Source organism: Schistocerca cancellata, chromosome 1 (assembly GCF_023864275.1).
Source record: "Schistocerca cancellata isolate TAMUIC-IGC-003103 chromosome 1, iqSchCanc2.1, whole genome shotgun sequence".
NCBI classification, from domain to species: domain Eukaryota; kingdom Metazoa; phylum Arthropoda; class Insecta; order Orthoptera; family Acrididae; genus Schistocerca; species Schistocerca cancellata.
In genome coordinates this window covers 653,822,387-653,848,419 of record NC_064626.1, presented here as the reverse complement: position 1 = coordinate 653,848,419, position 26,033 = coordinate 653,822,387, and the positions used below count along the sequence as shown (strand labels likewise).

At 39.8% G+C, this 26,033-nt stretch overlaps 1 protein-coding gene across 1 annotated transcript in view; it reads right to left on the bottom strand.

Annotated features, from left to right (window-relative positions):
- Positions 1–26,033, bottom strand: part of LOC126183527 (egl nine homolog 1) — a 63,910-nt gene that overhangs the window by 5,647 nt on the left and 32,230 nt on the right. The window contains exon 2 of the mRNA XM_049925599.1: positions 7,344–7,463. Coding sequence (XP_049781556.1) covers positions 7,344–7,463 — 120 coding nt within the window. The remainder of the gene's footprint in view (positions 1–7,343; positions 7,464–26,033) is intronic.

Below are 26,033 nucleotides of genomic sequence, written 5' to 3'. Positions count from 1 at the left end.
TAGGAAAAGAAAGAGAAGGAAACTTAGTAGGTGAATATGGAATGGGAGTAAGGAATGAAAGAGGAAGCCGCCTGGTAGAATTTTGCACAGAGCATAACTTAATTATAGCTAACACTTGGTTCAAGAATCATGAAAGAAGGTTGTATACATGGAAGAATCCTGGAAATACTAGAAGTATCAGATAGATTATATAATGGTAAGACAGAGATTTAGGAACCAGGTTTTAAATTGTAAGACATTTCCAGGGGCAGATGTAGAGGCTTATCTCACTAGGGGTAAGATAGATACTGCTTACAGGAAAATTAAAGAGACCTTTGGAGAAAAGAGAGTCACTTGCATGAATATCAAGAGCTCAGATGGAAACCCAGTTCTAAGCAAAGAAGGAAAAGCAGAAAGGTGGAAGGAGTATATAGAGGGTCTATACAAGGGCGATGTACTTCAGGGCAATATTCTGGAAATGGAAGAGGATGAAGATGAAATGGGAGATATGATACTGCGCGAAGAGTTTGATGGAGCACTGAAAGACCTAGGTCGAAACAAGGCCCTGGGAGTAGACAACATTCCATTAGAGCTACTGACAGCCTTGGGAGGGCCAGTCCTGACAAAACTCTACCATCTGGTGAGCAAAATGTATGAGGCAGGTGAAATACCCTCAGATTTCAAGAAGAATATAATAATTCCAATCCCAAAGAAAGCAAGTGTTGACAGATGTGAAAATTACTGAACTATCAGTTTAATAAGTCACAGCTGCAAAATACTAACGTGAATTCTTTACAGACGAATGGAAAAACTGGTAGAAGCCGACCTTGGGGAAGATCAGTTTGGATTCCGTAGAAATATTGAAACATGTGAGGCAACACTGACCCTACCTTAGAAGCTAGATTAAGGAAAGGCAAACCTACATTTCTAGCATTTGTAGACTTAGAGAAAGCTTTTGACAATGTTGACTGGAATACCCTCTTTCAAATTCTGAAGGTGGCAGGGGTTAAATACAGGGAGCGAAAGGCTATTTACAATTTGTACAGAAAGTAGATGGCAGTTATAAGAGTCGAGGGACATGAAAGGGAAGCAGTGGTTGGGAAGGGAGTGAGACAGGGTTGTAGCCTCTCCCCAATGCTATTCAATCTGTATATTGAGCAAGCAGTAAAGGAAACAAAAGAAAAGTTTGGAGTAGGTATTAAAATCCATGGAGAAGAAATAAAAACTTTGAGGTTCGCTGATGACATTGTAATTCTGTCAGAGACAGCAAAGGACTTGGAAGAGCAGTTGAATGGAATGGACAGTGTCTTGAAAGGAGGATATAAGATGAACATCAACAAAAGCAAAACGAGGATAATGGAATGTAGTCGAATTAAATCGGGTGATGCTGAGGGAATTAGATTAGGAAATGAGACACTTAAAGTAGTAAATGAGTTTTGCTGTTTGGGGAGCAAAATAACTGATGACGGTCGAAGTAGAGAGGATATAAAATGTAGACTGGCAATGGCAAGGAAAGCGTTTCTGAAGAAGAGAAATTTGTTAACATCGAGTATAGATTTACATCTACATCTACATCCATACTCCGCAAGCCACCTGACGGTGTGTGGCGGAGGGTACCTTGAGTACCTCTATCGGTTCTCCCTTCTATTTTAAGTGTCAGGAAGTCATTTCTGAAAGTATTTGTATGGAGTGTAGCCATGTATGGAAGTCAAACATGGACGATAAATATTTTAGACAAGAAGAGAATAGAAGCTTTCGAAATGTGGTGCTACAGAAGAATGCTGAAGATTAGATGGGTAGATCACATAACTAATGATGAAGTATTGAATAGAATTGGGGAGGAGTTTGTGGCACAACTTGACAAAAAGAAGGGACCGGTTAATAGGACATGTTCTGAGGCACCAAGGGATCACAAATTTAGCATTGGAGGGCAGCGTGGAGGGTAAAAATCGTAGAGGGAGACCAAGAGATGAATACACTGAGCAGATTCAGAAGGATGTAGGCTGCAGTAGGTACTGGGAGATGAAGAAGCTTGCACAGGATAGAGAAATGAGCTTTTCAATTAGTGACACAACGTAATATTTAATGGTATTAGTATGTGTTCAGACACTGTTTCCCGACTTTTGCTACTATACTATGCTGCCAGCCTCCAATATTGTGTACAATAAACCTGCCAACTTTTTTTTGTTTGTAAGGCATACATCAACAAGCTTTTACAATTTATCTTTTCCAGGACCTACCTACTGAATGCCGTTAAAAATGTGTCAGTTTATCTGATTTTAACTGTCTCCCAATTTTATATTTACGAACAGCAATCCTGAGTTATATTATTTGCAACTTTTACAAGCTGCAACCTGATAAAAAACATTATTTCGGTATTTGAAAGACTCATTTGTAATTTTTTTTAGTAGTGATGACACATCTACAAGGAAAAGTGAATAGATCACAGCTGTGCTTTCAAATATGGTGGTGTGCAGAGTCCAAAATTTAGTATGCAAAGCTGCCAGCTCAGGCGGCAATGGTTGTGCGTAACTAACTGGGCACTGAGTGAAACTGAGCTTTTATGGTAATACAGGTATGTCATTAGATACTCTCCAACTCTACACTGGAGTTTATCATAGTGGCTGGTGACTGGGAAAGTGCCAGTCTTCTGGCAACACATGACCAGATATGGGCTTAATAAATCAGAAATGTAATGCCTGCTGTCCAAACAACCAGCTATGTGAATAGAGGCAATCATTTTGTGTACAAAACTGCTTCCCTACCACCATCCCAGGTGATGGAGTACTTAGGAGGATGAAAAATGCAATCTGGTGTTTGTTTTCCACACTTGTATACATCCATTGTGATGCTGTACACACAACCAGGACGCACCTTCATTGGTGTACCGCTCTCTGCTGTCTCTTCAAGGGAAACTGCAACAATGGTCACTGTACTGATGGCCGGTTGTCCTACATAGATGTTGCTGCATTGCCCATGTGATTACTTGTGTATGATCAAAACGTATTGGGAATGCTTTTCTTACAGAATCTATTTGTTAATCAACAACAACTTTCTTCCCTTCAAAATAATCCACCTCAGACATACATTTGTGCCAGTGCTTTTACCAACCTTGGAATCACTTCTGCAACTAACTTTCCATTATGGTGTTCAGCTACTTTAGCCGATTCTGTTTTTATCTCATCAACGGTGGCAAAATGAGGCCCTCTCACAGTTCTCTTCAGCTACAAGAATAGTAAGAAGTCCAGTGGCTGAAACAACATAGCTGTTTTGTTTCCTGCCAAAAATCATGTACAAGCACAGACGTGAGCAGGAGCAATATCTTAATGCAATCTGTACAAATGGTTTTTCCACAATTCTGGTCTTTTTGTCAGACAGCACATAACTCCAGTGTAGCATTCATTATTAGCCATATGACCATAAGGCAGGAATTTATGACAAACTATACCATTGTAATTGAAAACAACAGTGAGAAGAACTTTCAGATGCAATCAATTTCGTAAAAACAATTTTTTTTTTTTTTGTCTTATCTCTTCAGGCAGTTTCCACTGGGACTAACAGATCTTGGTTTTGACGTCACAGCCATATACCCGTCCATCGTCACCTGTTGTAACCTTCTTTGGAAGTTCTGGACCATTGTTGACTTCATTTACTTGTCACTTTTGTTCAAAATTGAACAATTTCAGAGCAAACTTTCCTGTTACATGTTTCATGGCCAAAACATCTGGAAAAACTGCTTGCCATGAGCCAATGGTTATGTTGGCACCATCACAACTTCTCTGCTGGTGATTCCACGATTTTCCAGAACCATTTTCTTTACTTCTTCACAGTCATCAGTAGCTGATGTGCTAGGATGTCCATGGTAGTAATCATCTTCAAATTATTCTCGACCCTCTTTGAAACATTTATACCACTTGTAAACTCTTGTCTTACTCATAGTAGATTCGCCAAAGGCCATAATCAACATTTCGAACATGGTGTTGCACATTATTTAATTTTTCAAGCAAAATCTTTGATCCACCTTTTTCAAAACAAAAAATGAAAGCATGTATATCCTTTTCAACTATCAACTAAATATTCAAAACGGTTAAAAAAATTGAAAAATCAGATTTATTGCCTGTGAAATTAAAAACTTCCCATTACTTTTTGATCACTCCTTGTATGATCCTGTTCACCAGAGTATACATCATGTCTCTCTGTGTACGAGTCACATGGTGCCGCCGTTTGGAGCATAATGTGAGCAGCAGCATCTCAGAATGATGAAACTCGATCTCAGTAGGCAACGGTCCTGCCACTGTCAAATTCCAAAATGTGCTGGTAGATATCTCTATTTCTTACTTGAAGCACAGCATGATCTTCCCACAAACAGTCAACATTCAAAAAACTTGCTGGGTAAGCTTTCTTATATACATAATGTAAGGCACCACCGGGACCTACTTTGTGGCACAAATCTATTATGGGATGTACAACTGACCTATAGGCAGTCTCCTTTGACTGCATTTTCCCAGTATCCACGTGCCTTACCTACAATTGAACCTACGTGATCATTCCATGTCGTGTTCTTACAAATTGTTCAGCTGGGTATTTGTGCGATTCGACTAATTCTGACTACCTGGTCGTGTTGTCATATGTTTAATAGCTCTTTCTCAATGCCACTGATACTAACATCTGTATGTTCATCTTTGCTATGGTAGTACTTCCTTTATCTTTTTTAGGAAAGGAACAATTTAAAATAGAATTTTATAGAGGCAGCAAAGCTCAAAAGATTTGCCGAGTCCATGCCACTATGCTACAATTTTTCATGGTGCACAATTTAATCATGGCTAACCCCTGTTTAAGAACCATGAAAGAAGGCTGTATGCATGGAGAACTTGGAGACATAGAGACAGAGTGGCTAGTGTGGAGAGCTGCAACAAACGCAGTCTATAGGCTGAAGTAGTAGTAGTAGTAGTAGTCGTAGTCGTAGTCCTCCTCCTCCTCCACCACCACCACCACCAACAACAACAACAACAACATTGCAGGGAATCTTCACATTGCTCCCTTCCTTCAATGGAATATTAATAGTATAAAAACTGAAAATACATGAGTTCCATGATTTAGAAGTTTATGAATGTTTTGTAAAGGAAATCTTGATTAAGTCAAAAGATCATACTAATTTCAAAGCATTGTAACTATTTTTTCAAAGCAAACAATTTCTTTCATTTGAGGTTGTATAATTGATGTAGCGTAGTCATAGTGGAGCACTGTCCTATTTGCAACAAACCTTGAATGAAGTAAACAAACCATTTGCTCTGAAACTAATACGCAAATAAATAAAATTCGGTAGCTGGATGATGATTTTTTTCCCCTTTTAGAATGAAAAACACCACTATGTGTCCAAGACATGAAATGTAAAAAAGCCTCAAGTCAAATCACAACAAATTGCTTGAATTTTAGCACTCAATACTGTACCACCACTGGTGATCAATGCACTACATACACTGAGGGAAAATCAGAGAGATGAACAATGTAATCAGTCATATTATTTTTTTCCTCTCGTTCTTTTCTTTTGACACACACAGATTTTTAATGTATGGTCAGAATACACATTTTTGAACAATATTAATGCGGCAAAACTCTTCATACGTCTGCCTGCTACCATTTACAGAGATAAACAGGTGGATATACAGAAATTAAAAATTTGGAGAGTGTATCTCTACTTGTTTTGTTTGCATACCAATATTATCACTGGTACAAAATAACTTATTATATATACACCAGGGGCTCAAGGATGCACCAGTTTTGTCTATGTAAGTAATGATTTTGTTAGGAAGGCATTAGTCTTCGTGCAGGCGCTTGAGCAACGGCATTGGACCGCTCACACAGAAGATGCCATGTAACTAGAGGAGGAGAAGGCATAGCTGCCTTACAATGTATAAAGCAACAGACAATATTGCTATTGAGACTAAGAACTATGTAGGTTCACAAGTCATCCTGCATGGGCCATCAGTCCTCTGTGGTGCAGTTTTGAACTTGAATGAACTTGACCCTTAGCAACAGTTATGCCAATCAGCGATAATCATGGTATGCAAACAATATAAGTAGAGATACTGTAAGTGGTGGCTGGCAGGTGTATGAAGAGTTCTGCCACATTAATATTGTTCAAAAATGTGTATTCTGACCGTACATTAAAGAAGTGTTATGGAAGTCATATGTTCATCATTTCGCCCACGCCGAGAATCCTATATCAAGAGGATCGAAGAAGAATTTGCATCAGCAGCGGTGGGGCGATCTGGAACCAGTATTGTCATACCAATCTCTATGCACAATAGTGGTAACAGGAAAAAGAGGTACTTAAATTTATAAATGTTAATCCAAAAATGTATCGATTTTAAAGGTCTGTTGGTATTAGTGCTAGTTAAAGTTCACTCAGGATATGTGTAACTTTCAATTTCTTTCAATTATTCTTTCCAATTTTTTTGATTATTCAAGCAGCAATTATTGACCAGTTTCCATTATCTATTACTTTTTATCCCTGCTCCCCCTACTCCAGCCATGGAATTCAGTCAATCTTAGCAGAATTTTGTGCCAGACATCAACTCAACTAAACCACATCGTTTGTAGGCTGTACTTGTTCAATTTTGCTAACAGTGTGCCTTATACTGAACCGCATGCATTTGTTTCAAAAGCAAGGATTGATCATAAAAAACACTTTGCTGAATGGGTGTCGCAATCATGGAACAAATAAAAAAAAAAGCAGAACTGTATTCGAATCAGATTCGACATGACAATATCAAGGCCCTTGATGATACTAAAAAATCTGGGAGAATGTTGTTACATAACTCATCTTGTTGTCTAACTGGAGACTACTACCAGCTTTGAAGCCTGCATGTTCCCTCCTTTATAAAATCTTAACTAATGGGAATGTTTTGGGTTACAGTTTCATCCGCTATTAGATAGCTAACAAGAGAAATTATGTACACCAAATTCTGATAGAAATTTTGCATGTAATTTGTGTTTTCTTCAAAATCACTATGCATGCAGAACAAAGTTGGCAGTTGTGGACACACATAAACAGGAATGCCCCAAATGAAATGGATTTTAGTTATCCACTGTGATAAGAAGTATTACTTTCAATGAACGAAGTAACAAAAAACTGAAACTGAGTTGCTTCACAGCAAATGTAACAGCAGCTTGCATGATTTCCTGGCAACAATCCAGAACATACTGGGCAATCACAGATCTCTATGCACAAATATGATGAACTAGTCAATTCTTTGGAACATTGGTTTCTGTTCCACAGTCATTTAGAACATAGCTACACTCACTCTCACATTTCTCTGACATTTGCAAAATTGTTCTTCACAATATAAACATACATTTACCTTCACATTCCAATCACGATTAAGGTAATATATTGCAGTAACACATCTGCCATCTCGGTTAGGGTTGTCCACATGTTTTACATAACGTGAACCATAACCAGGGTAACAAGCAACCATTGCCTGTAACAAATGTGAACTACCTTAAATACTGCATCTGATACAAAACGTAACTACAATAAAAAATCTATGTATAATAATTAGGAGTTAGTAAATCAGCACTGAACTAAGCAAATGTGCATGTAATGAATGGTGGGGTAGTTCAAGTAAGGGAAGCATGAGTAAATGAAAGAGGAAGAAATAGTAGACCATATTTTCAGTATTATAGATGTTAACAACAGTTAATATTCCGTTTAAAAATCATATCTCCAACTGATAAAATATCACTCATCATAAATTAAAGGGACACTGGAACTCCTCATAAATTTAAGAGATACTGGAACTATGAGGGTATAAGAAAAAAAATAATAAATGCTATTTACTTATATATGGATGACCATTACAATTACAAAATATACTACTGCAAGCACCACATTTAACATTTTATGATTATGATAATGTTCTCCCAGTATACCTAAATATGAGGGCTATCCAGAAAACAACAGACATTTTGAAACAATAAAATAACAATATGGGAAAAAATCATATTATGTTATATACATTTTAAAGGTACACTCTTAAGCTATTTTCTACATAAGAGCCAACTGAGGCATATATCGTACCATGACCCAAATTTTTCAACAACACCTCTGTAGAAATTTGCTGCCTGCAACTTCAACCACTGATTTATACCAACATGCAGTTTGGTGTCATTACCAAAGTATTGTGTAGTGAGCTATGTCTTCATTGATAGAAGAGGCAGTAGTTGCTCGGCACCGAATGTGGGCTGTATGACGGGGGTGATCAAACACGAATTTTGTCATTGATTTTCATTCAGTCTGTCAGTTACGAGGCTAGGCCTACAACTGTGGTTCTCATTCTGAACAGTGGTACGGCCATTTTTAAAATCAGTGCACCACTGTCTCTCTCAACTTTCGCTCATTATTCCTTTTCCACATGCATTACAAAGGTTGAGAAAAAATTTAAATTGGTTTGCAGTTTTTGGCCCAAACAACCTAATCACAGAATGCACCTCAGAATTGATGGCATTGTCTACTGTAGCGCACATTTTAACATGTCACAGAAAGCAACATAGCAGGGACACAGATCACTCACTGCCACTGCAGGATGCGAACTGAGTGTAGGAATGTTAAGGCACCAAGATGGCGGCTGTAGCCCTGCCCACTGCCGCAATAAATCAAAACCTCTGTCACTGTCTGTGCTGTCATCATAGATCAGTGATAAAAAATTCAAAACCAGTTCTACTTCAGATCATAATATTAGTAAATACAGTAACAGCAAAATCACACTGTCTGGGATTTGTGTCCATTGCTTAAATACGGTAGTGAACAAACTAAATAGTTTTTGGAGAACAGATTAGTTGGAACCTATTTTGTGAAGATGTGCAAGTAATACATATACCAATTGTCTCCTAAAATAGGACTACTTTCATAATCATGCCAATAAAACTCTAAATTAGGAGCAGTGCCATTATGTGTTTTGCGGAGCAATGTTGACAGGGCTTCTACAGCTAAAACTATACTCTGCAAGCCAGTTTAAAATGTGTGGTGTAGGGTACTTTGTGTACCACTGACACTTCCTGCTCTCCTGTTCCAGGCATAAATGGTGCACAGGAACAACTGTTGGTAAGCCTCAATATGAGCTCAAACCTATGTTCAAGATCTTTTTGGTATATATATATATATATATATATATATATATATATATATATATATATATATATATGAAGGAGAAATCAATGTGGTGGTTAATCTTCTAGGAACGTAAACACTCTGAACAGTAGACCACACCACAATGCACACCACCTCTCGTGTAGCACCTGCCACTGCAGTTGGATGAGCACATCTGTGTGGCTTTTGCATTTATTAAACAGTACACAGTTTCTGAGGATTCCTCCACTGAATCTCATTTCTGGCATCTATTTTTCCTATGGTTTCTTTAATATTGTCATTTCACTTCAAATTGTTCCATATGCATTCTCCCAGATATTTAATAGATGTGACTATTACCATTTGATTGTTGAGCAATAGTGTAATTAAATTCACACAAGATCATCACTTGCAGAATTCATATTGATTCCTTCCAGTGAGGTGTGAGGGATGTAAGGAGGCATCTAAGTAGCTGGTTGTATGTGTCCAACGAGGGAAGCTATATTTCCTAGCAAACAGATGAAGCTGTAGCATACCAACTGGGATGATGGGCTGTGCCAGATAAGGACTCCACATGCACTGCCAGCAGAGGTTACCAGTGGAAAGTCTTGGGAATACAACAGCTCTGTGCTCTCAGTCTCTACCTGGACTTATTGCCATGGCTTGGTTCCTGCCCAGATGGGACAGCTGGTTTCTTCCCACGCACATCAGCCGCCATCCGCTGCTGCCGGACAAGCATCTCAGTGTGGAAGGGCATCCCTCGCTATAACCCACAGGGTGGCAGGAGCCGTTGTGGCTCAGTATGTCGAATCCGTGCAGATAGCTTGTGCAACAAGGCCATCAGCGTGGTGTAGTACCAGCAACACAGGGTGTGCAGGTAACCAGCCCAGCATAATTCACCTGTAAGCTGGCCACTGATCCAGTATATCAAGCAGAGCATATGTGTCAATAAAAGAACTTGCTACATTTGTAGCAGCCTTTCTCTGGAACCACCTGTGCCTCCTCCACCTGCTTGCAACATTCTGGCTTATAGCCGCCTCATTCTGCAACAGGGGACACTAAAATCTGGTGTCAGGATTTCGGGTGTCCGTCTTCAAACAGCACGGAGTCTTACCACGACCTACAAGGATACAGTATGGTGAGTGATGAACTATTTGGTTATGTTTTGGAGAGTGTAATAGACATGGAAGTGAGATGTGACTGTCATTTTAATTTTAAGGCTACCTTGTTTAGCCCAAAGAAGCCAACTGACTTATTTGAGTTTGAAAGTAAATGTAGAGAGCAGTCCTGCTATTCACAATAAAGTGCCTGGCAGACGGTTCAATGAACCACTTTCAAGATTCTCTCTACCATTCCGCTCTCCAACGGCACGCGGGAAAAATGAGCACTTAAATTTTTCTGTGCAAGCCCTGATTTCTCTTATTTTATTGTGATGATCATTTATCCCTATGTAGGTGGGTGCCAACAGTATGTTTTCGCATCGGAGGAAAAAACTGGTGATCGAAATTTCACGCGAAGATCCTGTCGCAAAACGAAAAATGCCTTTGTTTTAATGATTGCCACTTCAATTCACATATCATGTCTGTGACACTATCTCCCCTATTTTGCAAAACAAACTGCCCTTCTTTGTACTTTTTCGATGTCATCCGTCAGTCCCACCTGATGCGGATCCCACACCACACAGCAATACTCCAGAATAGGGCAGACAAGCCGTGGTGTAAGCAGTCTGTTTAGTAGAGCTGTTGCACCTTCTAAGTGTTCTGCCAATAAATCGCAGTCTTTGGTTTGCTCTACCCACAATATTATCTATGTGATCGTTACAATTTAGGTTATTTGTAATTGTAATCCCTAAGTATTTAGTTAAATTTACAGCCTTCAGATTTGTGTGACTTTATCGCGTAATGGAAATTTAGCTGATTTCTTTTAGCACTCATGTGAATAACGTCACATTTTTCCTTATTTAGGATCAATTGCCACTTTTCGCACCATACAGATATCTTATCTGAATCACTTTGCAAGTCGTTTTGAACATCTGATGACTTTACAAGACAGTAAATGACAGCATCATCTGCAAACAATCTAAGATGGCTACTCAGATTGTCTCCTAAGTCATTAATATAGATCACGAACAATAGAGGGCCTGTAACACCTCCTTGGGGAATGCCTGATATTACTTCTGTTTTACTCTATGACTTTCCGTCTATTACTATGAACTGTGACCTTTCTGACAGGAAATCACGAATACATTCACACAACTGAGGCGATACTCCATAGGCACGCAGTTTGGTTAGAAGACGAATCAATTTGACATCCCCTGTCGATAGCACTTATTACTTCATGAGTATAAAGAGCTAGTTGTGTTTCACAAGAACGATATTAAACTTCCTGGCAGATTAAAACTGTGTGCCAGACCGAGACTCGAACTTGGGACCTTTGCCTTTCGCGGGCATGTGCTCTACCAACTGAGCTACCCAAGCACAACTCACGCCCTGTCCTCACAGCCTTACATCAGCCAGTACATCGTGTCCTACCTTCCAAACTTTGCAGAAGCTCTCCTGCGAACCTTGCAGAACTAGCACTCCTGAAAGAAAGGATACTGCGGAGACATGGCTTAGCCACAGCCTTTGGGATGTTTCCAGAATGAGATTTTCATTCTGCAGCGGAGTGTGCGCTGATATGAAACTTCCTGGCAGATTAAAACTGTGTGCCAGACCGAGACTCGAACTCGGGACCTTTTGAAGTAAGGCTGTGAGGACGGGGCGTGAGTCGTGCTTGGGTAGCTCAGTTGGTGGAGCACATGCCCACGAAAGGCAAAGGTCCCGAGTTCGAGTCTTAGTCTGGCACACAGTTTTAATCTGCCAGGAAGTTTCATATCAGCACACACTCCGAAAGAACGATATTTTCTGAAACCGTGCCGACTATGTGTCAATACATTGCTTTCTTCGAGGTACTTCATAATGTTCGAATACATTATGTGTTCCAAAACACTACTGCAAATCAACGTTAGTGATATAGGCCTGTAACTCATCGGATTACTCCTACTTCCCTTTTTGCATATTGGTGTGACTTGAGCAATTTTCCAGTCTTTAGGTACGGATCTTTCTGTAGGCGATTGGTTGTATATAATTGCTTAATATGGAGCTATTTTATCAGCATACTCTGAGAGGAACCTGACTGGTATACAATCAGAACTGGAGGCCTTGCCTTCATTAAGTGATTTAAGCTGCTTCGTTACTCCGAGGATATCTACTTCTATGTTTCTCATCTTGGCAGTTGTTCTTGATTGGAATTCAGGAATATTTACTTCGTCTTCTTTGGTGAAGGAGTTTCGGGAAATCGTGTTTAATAACTCCGTTTCAGTGGCATTGTCATCAGTGACTTCACCATTGTTATCGCACAGTGAAGGTATTGATTGCGTCTTGCCACTGCTGTGCTTTATGTATTATGTATGGCCAGAATCTCTTTGGGTTTTTTGCCAGATTTCATTGCGGAAATTATTAAAATCATCTTGCACTGAAGTAAGCGCCATATTTCGAACTTCTGTAAAACCTCTCCAATCTTGGAGATTTTGTGTTCTTTTAAATTTGGCATGCTTTTTTTGTTGCTTCTGCAAAAACGATCTGACACGTTTTGTGTACCATGGGGGATCAGTAACATCATTTATTAATTTATGTGGTATATATCTCTCATTTGCTGTCGATACTATCTCTTTGAAAACGTTCCACAACTTTTCTACACTAACATGATCAGATCGGAAGGAGTGAAGACTGTCTCTTAAAAATGCGTTAAGAGCATTTTTATCAGCTTTTTTAAATAGATATACTTTGCGTTTCTTTTTGATGGTTCTAGGTGTTTCGGTATTCAGCCTAGCAGCAACTGCCATGTGGTCGCTAATCCCTGTATTTGTCACAATACTCACTATTTGGCCAGGATTATTTGTTGCTAAAAGGTCAAGTATGCTTTCGCAACCATTTACACTTCGAGTGGGCTCATGAACTAATTGTTCAAAATAATTTTCTGAGAAAGCATGCAGTACAATTTCGGATGACGTTTTATGCCTGCCACCAGCTTTAAATGTAGAATGTTAGAAAAGGTAGTATTGATGATGGATAATATGCAGCTATGTGGACATTTGGCAGTTACAGAGGAACAGTTGGCAGTGCTTCAGGTACTGTAGCATGAGGTTGATTGCCCCCCTTTTCTGGAAAATCATCTGAGACTGTGCGATAATTCTGAAGAGGATTTTAAAATGTCAGTAGAGATGGATGGTGGTATAAATAGTCACCTGCTATGGGTAGTAAAACTGCAACTAGTGGTAAAAGCAAAAACGTATGTGAGGTATATGGAAGCATTAAAGAATGCAGCAATCTTGGAACAACTGGGTCTTTCACAAAAGGTGTGACAAACAGAATAGTGCAAGGTATTTTTGGAAACAGTTGTGCACTATTGTGAAGAGGCACGGGGTATGAAGAGGCATGGGGAAATTAGAAAATCTTACAACTGGGACAAGGAAATGTAATTAAGACGTGTGAGTTAGGGCAAAGCAATGCAACACACAGTTTTGTTGCAAGCAGCTGAGCAAGAGGTGCTCGATGCTTTTCTGAGGAGACTGCTGTCGGAAATCTCAAGGAAGGTGCATGCAGGTGCACTGAAGAATCTGTATTCTGCTATTAGGTTAGCTAAGGACTGAAAAGAAATTGGTAAGTCAACTGTGGTTCAAGGCAGACTTGGGATATTTTCCGCAAACAGTAAGTGTTACAGGTGTGGGCAAAGGGCAGTGCCAGCCTAATGGAAGTAGAGGAAATGAAAGACATCATGAGCAAAATTTTGATAATGGACATACGAGTGGATGAGGAGGAGATAATTAACCATCAAACACAAGAGGCTCCACCTACATGTGTTCCCATTAAAATTAGATGGCAACAAATACATAGCAGAGGTGGAGTGTGCAGCATGAAGTGCTGTAGGAGGTGAAGCATATAAGTTTCTGTTACACACAGGGATGCGCATGTTAGTTGCCAATAGAGACTTAGTGGGTCGTAGGCAATGGAACCGACCATGCTATGGATTACATGAGGTCAGAGGTAACTACGTGAGAGTGTTGAGGGTCAGTGGACATAGATCTTAGTACAGAGGCCGTTCAGTTTAAGCAGTATGTAGAGGTAGTACCCATGTGAGCGAGGGTTTCAGCATGATCTTGGGATTAGACTTTTTTTTATCAACACTGTGCTAAAACTGACCTTCAGCAATGCACAGTACAACTTAGTGGAATAACATTCCAACTAGGGCAAACTGTTGTCAGTGTAGAATTGTCACGAGAGGCATCTAGCATATAGGACAAACTAGTTTAATGGCATACAACTGCTCTAGGCTTGATTCACAGACTGTGCCGTAGCACTGGGAAACCGTTCAGGTGAATGTGAAGCCGGATCTAGCTGTGGGTACATTGTGTGTTGTGTAGCATCAGAAGGAAAATGATATACAGGATCCAGCAAGTTGTTTTGTTAAGAAAAGTGTTATATGTGTACAAGAGAAGTATGGTGAGAGAGTAGTACATGTAAATATTAGACATTCCAGATGGGGAGAGGGGCGCATCTAAAGGGAATAGAAAGACGAAGAATTATTATTTGAATTTGAGGATTTATTTTTTCCATGGAGTCCGTTGTCAGCAACACCCTCGGTCTCTGTTGTCAGCAACACCCTTGGCCTGACACACAATACCACCAAGGAACAAAGCACTGGTGTATTGGAAACCATACTGTTCCTAGACATTTACAGCCTATTACAGGCAATTTTAATAACCAGCAGTTAGCTGATGAGATAACAGCAGACAGAAGTAGTCCAAGGGGTGCAGCAATTGTGGTTGTATAAGAGAAGTCTATGGATGAATCTAGAAAAAACGTTCTGCTGTGATTACCATCACCTGAACAAGACCATACCACATGCAGATACCATCCCAAACATTCTGAGACCATAGATAATCTAGAGCAATGTTGGTATTTGTCAACTACGGATTTGAGGAGTGGTTACCAGCAATTGGATGTTGTTCATACAGACTACTTGAAGACAGCATTTTTGGTACCACGGGGGGACTGTCAGTTCAAGAGAATGCAGTTTGATTTAATATATGTACCTGCAATGCTGGCTGGTATGCTGAGAGGTTTGAAACCACATCGGTGTCTAATTTACTTGGATGATATCATTGTATTTGCAAGACACATGGAGTACCCTAAACAACATCTCAAGGAAGTTTTTAAGAGACTGAGGGCTGCCCATCTGATGTTGAGCACAGGGAAGTATAGTTTTGCCTTAGAAGGGGTAGGGTATTTAGGCCACGTAACTAGTAAAGATGGAGTGAGGACAGACACCGGCACTAGTATAAGCTGTACAGGAACTCCAAGTAACTAAAACATTGCAGTCTTTTTTCGAGTTCTCAAATTCCTACAGAAAATTAGTGAAAGAGTTTGATGAAGTAGCACAACCGCTCACAGAGTTGCTAAGGAAAGATGTAAAATTCATATGGGGAGAGGTGTGTCAGGATGTGTTTGAAGAATTTAAGAGAGTTTTCACATCCAGCCCAGCTCTAGGACATCCTGACTTTCAGAAGGAGTTATTTTTTTATGTAACATATCTAATCATGCTTTGGGATGTGAAAGAGCATCCTGTAGCCCTAGATGTAAAGGCAGGTGACTGCAACAGAGAACACTTATTCAATGACAAAGAAGGAAATGTGAGTAACATTTATGGTGTCACGTATTTCAGATGCTTCTTAACGGGAAAAGATCTCATCTTGCGACCAGCCACACTGCTTTGAAGTGGTTATTGGGACTGAAAGATCCATCGAGCAGACTGACAAGATAACCCTTGAGACTTAGTGAATTTGACTATGAAGTAGTACAAAAGCCAGGAAAGAAGGATGCAATAGCAGCAACATAGCAGTGATGAAAATTCTGAGCCACGGTCTTGCAGAGTGGAAGGTAGTGCACAGTGCTGTAGTGGCTGTAAACAGCACAGGACGCACATGGACTTCAACACATGTGACTGTTATGCAAGATAACAAAGCTAGGGTCACACGTAGTAGTAACAACAGAGGAGATTTTAAAGGAAGCACATGGTCCCGTTATCCGATCACAAAGGTTGCAAAGCAACAAATTGGAAAATAGCCAAGAGATATCGGACAAGAAGGAAAATTGGTGTGGATCAGTACTTGAGGAATTACATACAGTGTGCACAGCAAGCTGACTTGAACCATAAGTGAGTACCATTGCAGAGGCTGCTACCAGAAGCATCGAAATTGTTTGAACGGCTTGAGATTTATGTTTTAAGGCCATTCAATTGTACGCCAGCAGGAAGCCAATTCATACTGACAGTATTAGATCACTTTTGTTTGTATACAGGGATAGTTGCTATGCCGAACCAACACACAGTGATCACAAGTAATTATTGAAAACTGGTTGATGAAGTGTGGAGTACCAGATACAACAATTGCAGACCAGGGTATGAATTTCATGTCGGGCTTACTGAGGGTGCTGTGTTAGTTAATGCATGTGAAGAAGTTAAGAACTAGTCCTTTTCACCCACAGGCCAATGGTAGAAAGGAATGAATGAATGAATGAATGCACACAACAACTATGAAAATGTTAAGTTACTATGTGCATGCACATTATATGGTCTGAAATACATATCTAAGGTATGTCGTGTAGCATACAATTCAAAAGTACACATGAATACTGGGTTGTCCCCAAATGAGGTGGTTATGGTCAGAATATGCCATTATCATTCGACTTAATAAAAGTAAAGCTGGAGAGTTGCTAAACAATTTTGAAAAACAGTTCAATTAGTATGGAAACAAGTACAGAAGCAAATACGAAGGCCTCAGAGGAAAAGGAAAATCAGTGAGACATGTGGCAAGTTTATTGCACTATAAGGTAGGACAATGGGTCATGTTATCCAGTCTTTACATGCTCAACGGGAAGATGAAGAAGTTCATCACAAGGTATCAAGCATCTTACCAGGTGGTGGAGACTATTTCGTCAGTCAAAGCGAGCCTACACTTAACAAGAACAATAATAGTGCTTGTTGGTGTCTATGACTTTTTCAAGGTAGTCCATAGACAATTCCTTGAATGTCAAGGATTGAGGCAGATAAGAACGTGATGAGGATGAGGAGGAGGAAAAGACAAGAATCTGTGGTTGAGCCTGTATGCAAAGTGCAGTAAGCATTAAGGTCAAGAAGGAGAGGGGTGTTTGCCATGGATTATTGAGAATAGTTTACGTTAGTACAGAGGTTTTTTTCTACTATTTTGTTGTTTGTAAAGTTTGTTAGTGGCAGTATCCTTCTCAGGAGGGAAGAAGGAAGGGTGGTATTTGTCCCTACCTGCAGGTTGTAATATGATGAGGGCAAGTACAGAAAGACAAGTCATAGCAATACTGCATTTTGTTGCTTGGACTGGGACGGAGGTGTTGCAGAACTAGCACTGGAAAGGAGGAATGATTTTCATGAGGCAAGATGATGTGATAGTCACCAGCCCATCAGTGGGCACTGAGGGTGGCTTTTAATGTACGGGAAATGCGGAAAGAGGTGAGGAGGTTGGAAGAAACATTTGATGAACATAGGTAAATTGCACAGAGCTTGAGGGTACTCAAGAAGTGTCAGGGGATGTGGTAAACTGCACAGATCCTATGAGAACAAATGAGACAAGTAGTGGAGGTTGTGCCACATACATGGCAGAAGACAGGATGGTTGGATGATGGGGGTAAAATTTTGAAACTTGTCATTTTATGGATGTCCATCTCATTGCACAAGGGGCTTCAGCTAATGATACATATGAGTAAAAGTACTGCCACAGTTGTATCTTGAGAATATATCTATTCTATCACTTGACTAGCTGATTGCAGACAACACAGTATTGAGTACAGACTCCTGATGAACGCTCACCCATGTGTGCTAGAAAAAAGGATCCCCCAGGAAATGTGCCAAGGAAATTAAATACTCTTTTGGCAGTGGTGGGAACTGAGGATGAGGGTACTGTACTGCTGAAACTAGTCGTGTGATAGAGTAAAGATATAGCTGTTGTTGTACTTTTACTCATATTTGAAAATGGTGTTTGGAATGGAAGATGAGGGTGATATTAGAGACTTAAAACAAAACTATGGAAGAAGGACACACAGGGTGTCCCATTTATCTTCACCACTCTAAATAACAGTTTGTCCAGATGCAAATTACAAAATGTTTCAAGCAAATGTTCTTTATAGCCATCAGGGGGCCATCAATCAGCATGATGGCCTTCGTTGTAGCTCTGTTCCTTACAAAAATATGAACAGCAGTATGTCTCTTCTAAATGACACCCTGTATTTTTTATTCGGTAATTCATATCCTCTCCTAAAGACCTATTAAAAAATGTATCACAGTGTACCATTCACTGAAACACAACGTTAGTAATTACATAACACAACACTGACTTTGAGCCTGGGATCACAAACTTGTCCACTTGCTGGAGTTGTCAGAAAACTAATGAAAACCAAGTAAAAACATAACACAAAATTGACTGACTCTCCTGTACCATTGTCCAGGAGTAGAACATTCAAAGATGCTCAAAGTGGTGACCCTGGACACCGATACACTGGTGCACTTGTTGAATAAAAGAATTAGTTACTGGTTCCAGTGTTGCCTGTTGACAAGAATTACAAGCAAGCACGATACACTCCTGCATATCCTTTGGAGTTGTTGGAATATAGCAATACACAACATCTTGAATGCATCCCTAAAGTCCAGAGGATTTAAATCAAAGGACCTAGCAGACCAAATAACTGTTCCTCCTCAACCAACCCATCTGGCAGGATACCTTCGGTTCAGAACATGATGTGCACACAAGGCATTATGTGCTGGACATCCACTGTGTTGATACCACATAAGCATTCTGGTTCTTAGTGGCACTTCATCCAGAAGAGGAGGAAGAATTCAGCTGAGGAAGTTGGCATACACTGTGCCGTTTAGACTACCGTTGATGAAATAAGAGCCAATAATTATTGCACTAAGCATCCCACACCAGACGTTAATTCTCCATTGACCAATGTTCCACCTGTCTAAGCCATTGTGGGTTGTCACTGGACCAATAATGGCGTGTTCCTTGTATTTACCTGTCCTTTGTTTGAGAAGGAACATTCATCGGTAAATAGAACATTGGAGAAGTAGTTCAGGTTGGCGAGGATTTGCTGCTGTGCCCACTGGCAGAACTGTACATGATTCTGGAAATCATTCCCATACAATTCTTGATGTAGCTGTACATTGCAAGCATGGAACCGGTGACGTGTAAGAATACAATGTACACTGGTTTTAGGAATGCCAATCTCACGTTCAAGCTGTCGTTTGCTTACATGTGGATTCATAGCAACAGAAACGAGGACAGTAATTTCGGCAGCTTCGCCTGTGCAAGTGCTGCGACGATTGCGTTGTCGTCGGTTGAAACTTCCTGTTTTCTGAAGTGCTGCAACAAGACGAGAAAACATCAGTCTGGAAAGTAGGTTCTTGTCAGGATATCGCTCTCTGTACAGTTCCACTGCCTGCGTAGCAGTTGCCTACCTTCAACAACAACAATAAAAGAAACGTTATGTTGATGCAATTTGTAGGAAGGACAGCCTTTACTGTTACTCTACACAACAGTATTTAAAAGGACTAAACTACTGTACTGAATGTATGCGTACATAAAAAAGCAGTATTGAAATTACTGTTCTGCTAACTTACATTCGCCATAGATGAGTAGCATTTCTACCTTCTCTTCATTGGTGTACATTCTACTCACACAACTCTTCAACTGACGATAGTTGACGGAATGATGGGTGCGCATTCTACTTATGTTTTCATTTGTTCTCTGTCAACATCAGAATGTGGATGTGTTCCATAACCCCGAGTACCTGAACTAAGTGCTGGGAGTGTCAATGTCAATGTTGTGTTATGTAATTAATAATGTTGTGTTTCAGTGAATGGTACACTGTGATACATTTTTGAATTGGTTTTTAGGAGAGGAAATGAATTACCAAATAAAAAAACAAAGCTACAACGAAGGCAATCATGCTGATCGGTGTTCCTCTGATGGCTAAAGAACATTTGCTTGAAACATTTTGTAATTTGCATCGGGACAAACAGTTATTTAGGGTGGTCAAGATAAATGGGACATCCTGTATATGCTGGAGAGAAGTAAGTTATCAGAAGAATGGCATGTTACAGAAAACACGGTGCGAGCTACTGACCGAGTTGAACCATAATTATGGAACACAGTAGGTAAAACCTACTCTTCTACTACCACCAAGTATAAGCAGAAGGGAAAAGTGATTGAGCACAACTGTATGTTCGAATTTGGTTCCTGGTAACAAAAAGACATGAATGGCAACAACTTAAACTATTCATATGTACCCAGTGAAATAGGGAGTTCTTGGAAAATTCATACAAGTGATGTTCCATGGAGTATTGTTAATTTTGGAGATGGTACTAGACTTGCAGTAATGATGGAGGAGGAGCTGCAACATTGTCTAAGAGAGAAGGTCATGGTGTGTCCGACCAGCAGGACAGTATATTGCTGTGAGGCAAGTTAACTTGCTAAAACAGCAAACTTTTCAGTACTGCTCTGACTAATGCAGTAAGGGGCAAGGCAGTAATATTTTAAGATATAGAACAGGTAGTGACATACTTACGCAAGTCCACTCCTGCAAACTGTAAGTACTGGTCTTTTTTTTTTTTTTTAACGCCATTGTTTCGAGTCTCACAGCCCAACTAGGATGACAGGGCTGTGCTGGGTGAGGATGCCACTTGGACCTGTCAGCAGAGGTCACCAGTTCGAGGCCGTAGCAGGGTGACAGTTCTGCAACAGTAAGCCCCTGCCTGGACTTAGCGCCACAGCACGGCTGACCACAACAGGTCATCCCCAACAGTATGCCCAACTCCTGCCTACGTTACAGTGGGTCACTTCCCAAGCACACCAGCCATACTGCCCCACCAGACTGGCATTTCAACATGGTGGGCATCCCCTGCTGTGATGCCACCAGAGGCCTTAGCAGCCACAACAGTATTGAGTTTACACACTGCTGGTGTGGGGACCTAGCAACTGAATTATATAACGTGGCTGCTTATGTGGTTTAGTACCATGTCAGCAATGCAGGATGTACAGGCAGCCAGCCCAGCATAATTCAGTGGCCAGCTGACCCGGTGTATCAAGCAGCGCATATGCATCAATGAAAGATTGGTTCAAATGGCTCTAAGCACTATGGGACTTAACATCCGAGGTCATCAGTCTCCTAGACTTAGAACTACTTAAACCTAACTAACCTAAGGACATCATACACATCCATGCCTGAGGCAGGATTCGAAACTGCGACCATAGCAGCAGCGCGGTTCCAGACTGAAGCGCCTAGAACCGCTTGCACTGTGGCCGGCTTCAATGAAAGAACTTGTTACATTTGCAACTGCCTTTCTTTGGAGTCACTTGGGCTCCCACCTCACCGCTTCCACCTGCTCGCACCATCCTTGTTCACAGCCACCAGGGGCACTAAAAAGCAACTGAGACAAATGCTAACACAAATGTTACAACAGAATGAGCCATTTTTTCAGAAACACAGCAGACGTCATCTCAAAAGTTCACAGTAAATTCATCATGACCTAAACGATACCTGTGTGGCGCTCGAATTACATGTGATGTCGTTACCTGAAATGTACAGTAACTGTAGTCAAGGTTTTTGTGATCACAACATCATTATCAGTAGCAAAGCTTTTTTTAACCTTGATACTATCATTTGTTGGCATTACCAGGTCATGTTCAAAGCATCGCCTTCCAACCTAACCTTGACTTCAGTATAGTCACTCACTGCAGAAAGTGAAAATTGAAGGAAACCCTTCGAGATCCAAAATGACCACAATTTACCACGGAAAAATACCATACAGTTTTCATTTTAGTGCTCTAAATACCCTCCTTTGCCGCCTACCACTGACTACTTAAAACTACTTCTGATTATGTATGTGATAGATGCATAGCCAAACTATGCAATGTAGAAAGTGTTCCTGTTCTAGATAGTAGCAAATATAGCCGCACACACTGCTGAAACAATATGACCAACTGCAGCTCCAGTGTGGCCACTCTACTTAACACTGAGAAAAATTACATATGAATGTAATTCATGGGACAAATACTATTTACTTGTCAGTTTGACTCTCCATCTGACACCGCATTGGACATGTTAACTACAGCTGTTCGGAACTAGAAGTGTAAGTATGAATCTGTTTCTGTTTGGCTTTGCTTGCATCTACATATATGATAATGGATTTAAAATTGTATAAATGGCATATTCATTGGCGGTGAGAGAAATAAACCAGTTTGAAGTTTGAAGTTGTTATAGGAATAAAATGTGTTTTGGTGTTATGGATTTTTCTGAAAGTAGATAGAATGGACAACCTTTATCTTTAATTTCATTTGTACTATGATGGATAATGAAATGAAGATTACCCACTTTGGAAAGAAAAGTTATAGGAATAATGAACACTATGGAAATTACAAAGCTGATTTCTGGCTTTCCTTTACTTCAAAGAAATAAATTTTATAACAGAATATTTGATAATTTGTGAAAAGAAGGAAACTTAAGTGACAACATAGGTATTTTATGTTCCAGTTATTATGAATGTTCTCATACTGACCATAAAATCGTTAAATTACAATCTGCCAGTGTTTTATTGTCTTAGATCCTGATAGTTACCAGAGCTAAAGTTATGTGAATCTAAAGAGAAATTTTGGCTGAATGCAAATAGTAGAATTTGTGCCCGTATTCTGTCTAACCATCAATAAGAAAAACATGCAAATTGAGATATAACTTCAGAAAAGCAAGTTGTCCACAACGGGAATCTGTCTAGCTATTTTAATTGTGGTGTGATGAAATCTACCTTAGTCTGACATGCAACTGACCTTAACAGTGGTCGTAGGCACACTTTGTGGCTGCTGCCCTAAGAAATAGGCATGCACAATAAGTTTTCCAAAAAGCTGATACCCATATTTTGCAGAACAACATTTAACACAACTGCAGAATTTTCAATTTCAACTCTTGCATCTATGCACATTTATATTTGGTGTAAAACGGAGACACTGGCTAGTAAGACAACTCATGCATTGTACAGGACTTTCTGGTTGGCCTACAGATGACAATAATAAGAAATGCCATACCAAATATATTACATGAATACCATCAAATGGTCTCTTAAGGAGAAATTAACAATATCTGTAATACTAATTGTGGCCTAAATTATGCACACAATGTCTACATAAATATTTTTACTCTGCAATCCTTGACAGTTGGTAGCCCAAGTACAACTATTATTTTAATGCCAACAAATTCCATTCACAAATTTTGTGTGGGAAGCCAGCTGTCATTTATAGTCTGTGTAAGTCCAGATTAATTTGATTTCATTTCAGATGTATGTGGAAGGAATAACATGTTTGGCTCATTGTCAAAGTAGTTAGATGAGCATATTTTGACTTGTTGGTGCAATGAAAAAATATTTACTTCCAAAGTCTGAGTTATTGTTAATATTTGAAATATTTCTTTGTGATGGAGAACATCACACTGCAAAATCACAGGAAATGTTTTAAAGTGAACAAGTGTGGCTGTCTAACTCCTCACATTATATATGTGACAATAAGCAAGCAAATACTTGAGAAACAAGTGTAAACTGTATTGAACTCTCTGGTTATGAGTGGTGGGTAATACTGAGTTTGATAATATAGCTTTTCATCATAAATGTGACAAATATATTACAAGTGCATATCTGAAGGACACGAGTTAAGATTTACAAACATAACTCCTCTCAAAACAGTTTGGAACAAACTAATAAGTACTTGAATCAGAGAACAGTTTTGGATAAAGCGAGCTCCTGTCACATGTGAAACTCCACCTCTGCGCTTGCGCAGACACTGGGGCTATTCACATGCTGTCTCTCTAGTCTAGTGGTAATTCAATTTTGGGAAAATCACATTGATTTGCAGCAACAGATAAATGTGCCACAATGCAGCAAATCACCTGTCAGTTTAATGTTAGACATGAACATGCTGCAAACAGCCACAACATCTGCTCATGTCACAGGGCAGAGATGCAAGCATCAACACAGGAATGCACAATGGATGGGTCAAAGATGGAAAACACTGCCTGGACAGGTGAGTTGCAGTACATGTAAGTGCACAATTAATGGCAGGATGTGAGTTCATGGAACACCACCATTTAGGCAGTTTGCAAGAATATTACTGTGTGGAGGATGTATACTCAGAATGAAAGAGACCCCACATAATCTGTCCCACTCATTAGTAAATGTATAGGAACTTTCTGTCTTATTATGTGCAACCATTGTCCATTCCACTATTCTGTAGATGTCAATACCTTTGCAACACCAGTTTACTCAAAAGCAGTGTCAGAATAGCTTCAGACACACATGCATATCGATGGTGTGGCTTCCAGGTCACAGAATCTCAATCTCATTGACCACATCCAAAATGTCTTTTAGTAAGAGGTGCATGCATCTGATTTATCTCCAACCAATACCCACAAGCTGTGGGCAGGGGTTGAGTGGACACGTATCAGGACGGCTTCCCATTGTTTACACTGCCTCATGGAGTGGCGCCTCATTGAGTTTATTCATTAATATGTGACCAGCATTAACAATTTGAGAATGTGTGCTACATGGTACTAGGCAGGAGGGGAAAAACAGAAGAAGAAGAAGAAGAAGAAGAAGAAGACATCTTTACTTCATACTTGGTTTATAAGATCACATACTTCCATTTTTAATTCCATCACAGATGGTGAACAAGTGAAATTACCAATTAAAATTTCAATGTATCCTTCCATCAATCACAAAATTGGAAAGTGTAACTGCAAACAAATAAGGCTTCTGTTTATTATAATCCATCCCCCCCCCCCTCTTCGGACATATCACAGGTAGATAAGGACTTCAATAACTCTTCACAATTTGCGAAATGTGTAGTTGATAAAAATTATATTTTTTTGTGAACAGCACATTCACTCCCAGGCTTAATGAACAAACTTATGAAAGTAAAAGATTTATCAAATCACTGTTCAGTGTAAATAGCCTTACATCTCAAACGGATGATTTAACATTATGGACCTTGTCCTTTATTGTCAGAGGAAGCACATGACAAAATATGATGGAATATGAATTACCAATCAAACAACAATAACATTTGAAAAGGGGGGAGGGAAGGGAGACATAACCCAGGCATTTGCCTTTCGTAATTCATAGAAACCACAGAGATCTAAACCCGGATGGATGGGGTTTCATATTAATTTTAAGGTAACCCTGTTTGTTGTCCATCTATCTGTCGATTAAAAATCCTTTTCCTCAAGAACAGATAGGCCCCTACCTTGCTATCCATCCTCCTCCCCACCCCACCTCCAGTACTGACAGATTACTTTTCCCATCAGGCGAAGTTGCTGTACGCAGTCCAGTCTCAGTGGCCAAGGATGGTGGTGGTGGTGGTGGTGGTGGTGTGTGTACGAGAGTTGTGAATACATGCGTGTTTTATACTTCAGAAGGCCTTTTGACCGAAAGCTAAAATGTATAGCACGTTTTTGTTGTGCCTGTCTCGACATATTCTCTACACACTGAGTAGCCATCTATTCTTCTCATAATACTGTCGTTATTCCATCCTGAATTTTCAATTGTCAGCTTATGTTATACTGGTGATAATGATTAGTCATCAAAATGTACGTAGGCTACTTAGCTATTTGTATTTAATCATCTTACAGACAAATGCCACTACATTACTATTAAGCATAAGGCATTTTAACTTTTTGTAACCTTCATACTGCCTTACTACTAGCACATGCCAAATTGCTTTATTCCTCAATGTTAAATGAAACTTTGTATAACAACTAATCCA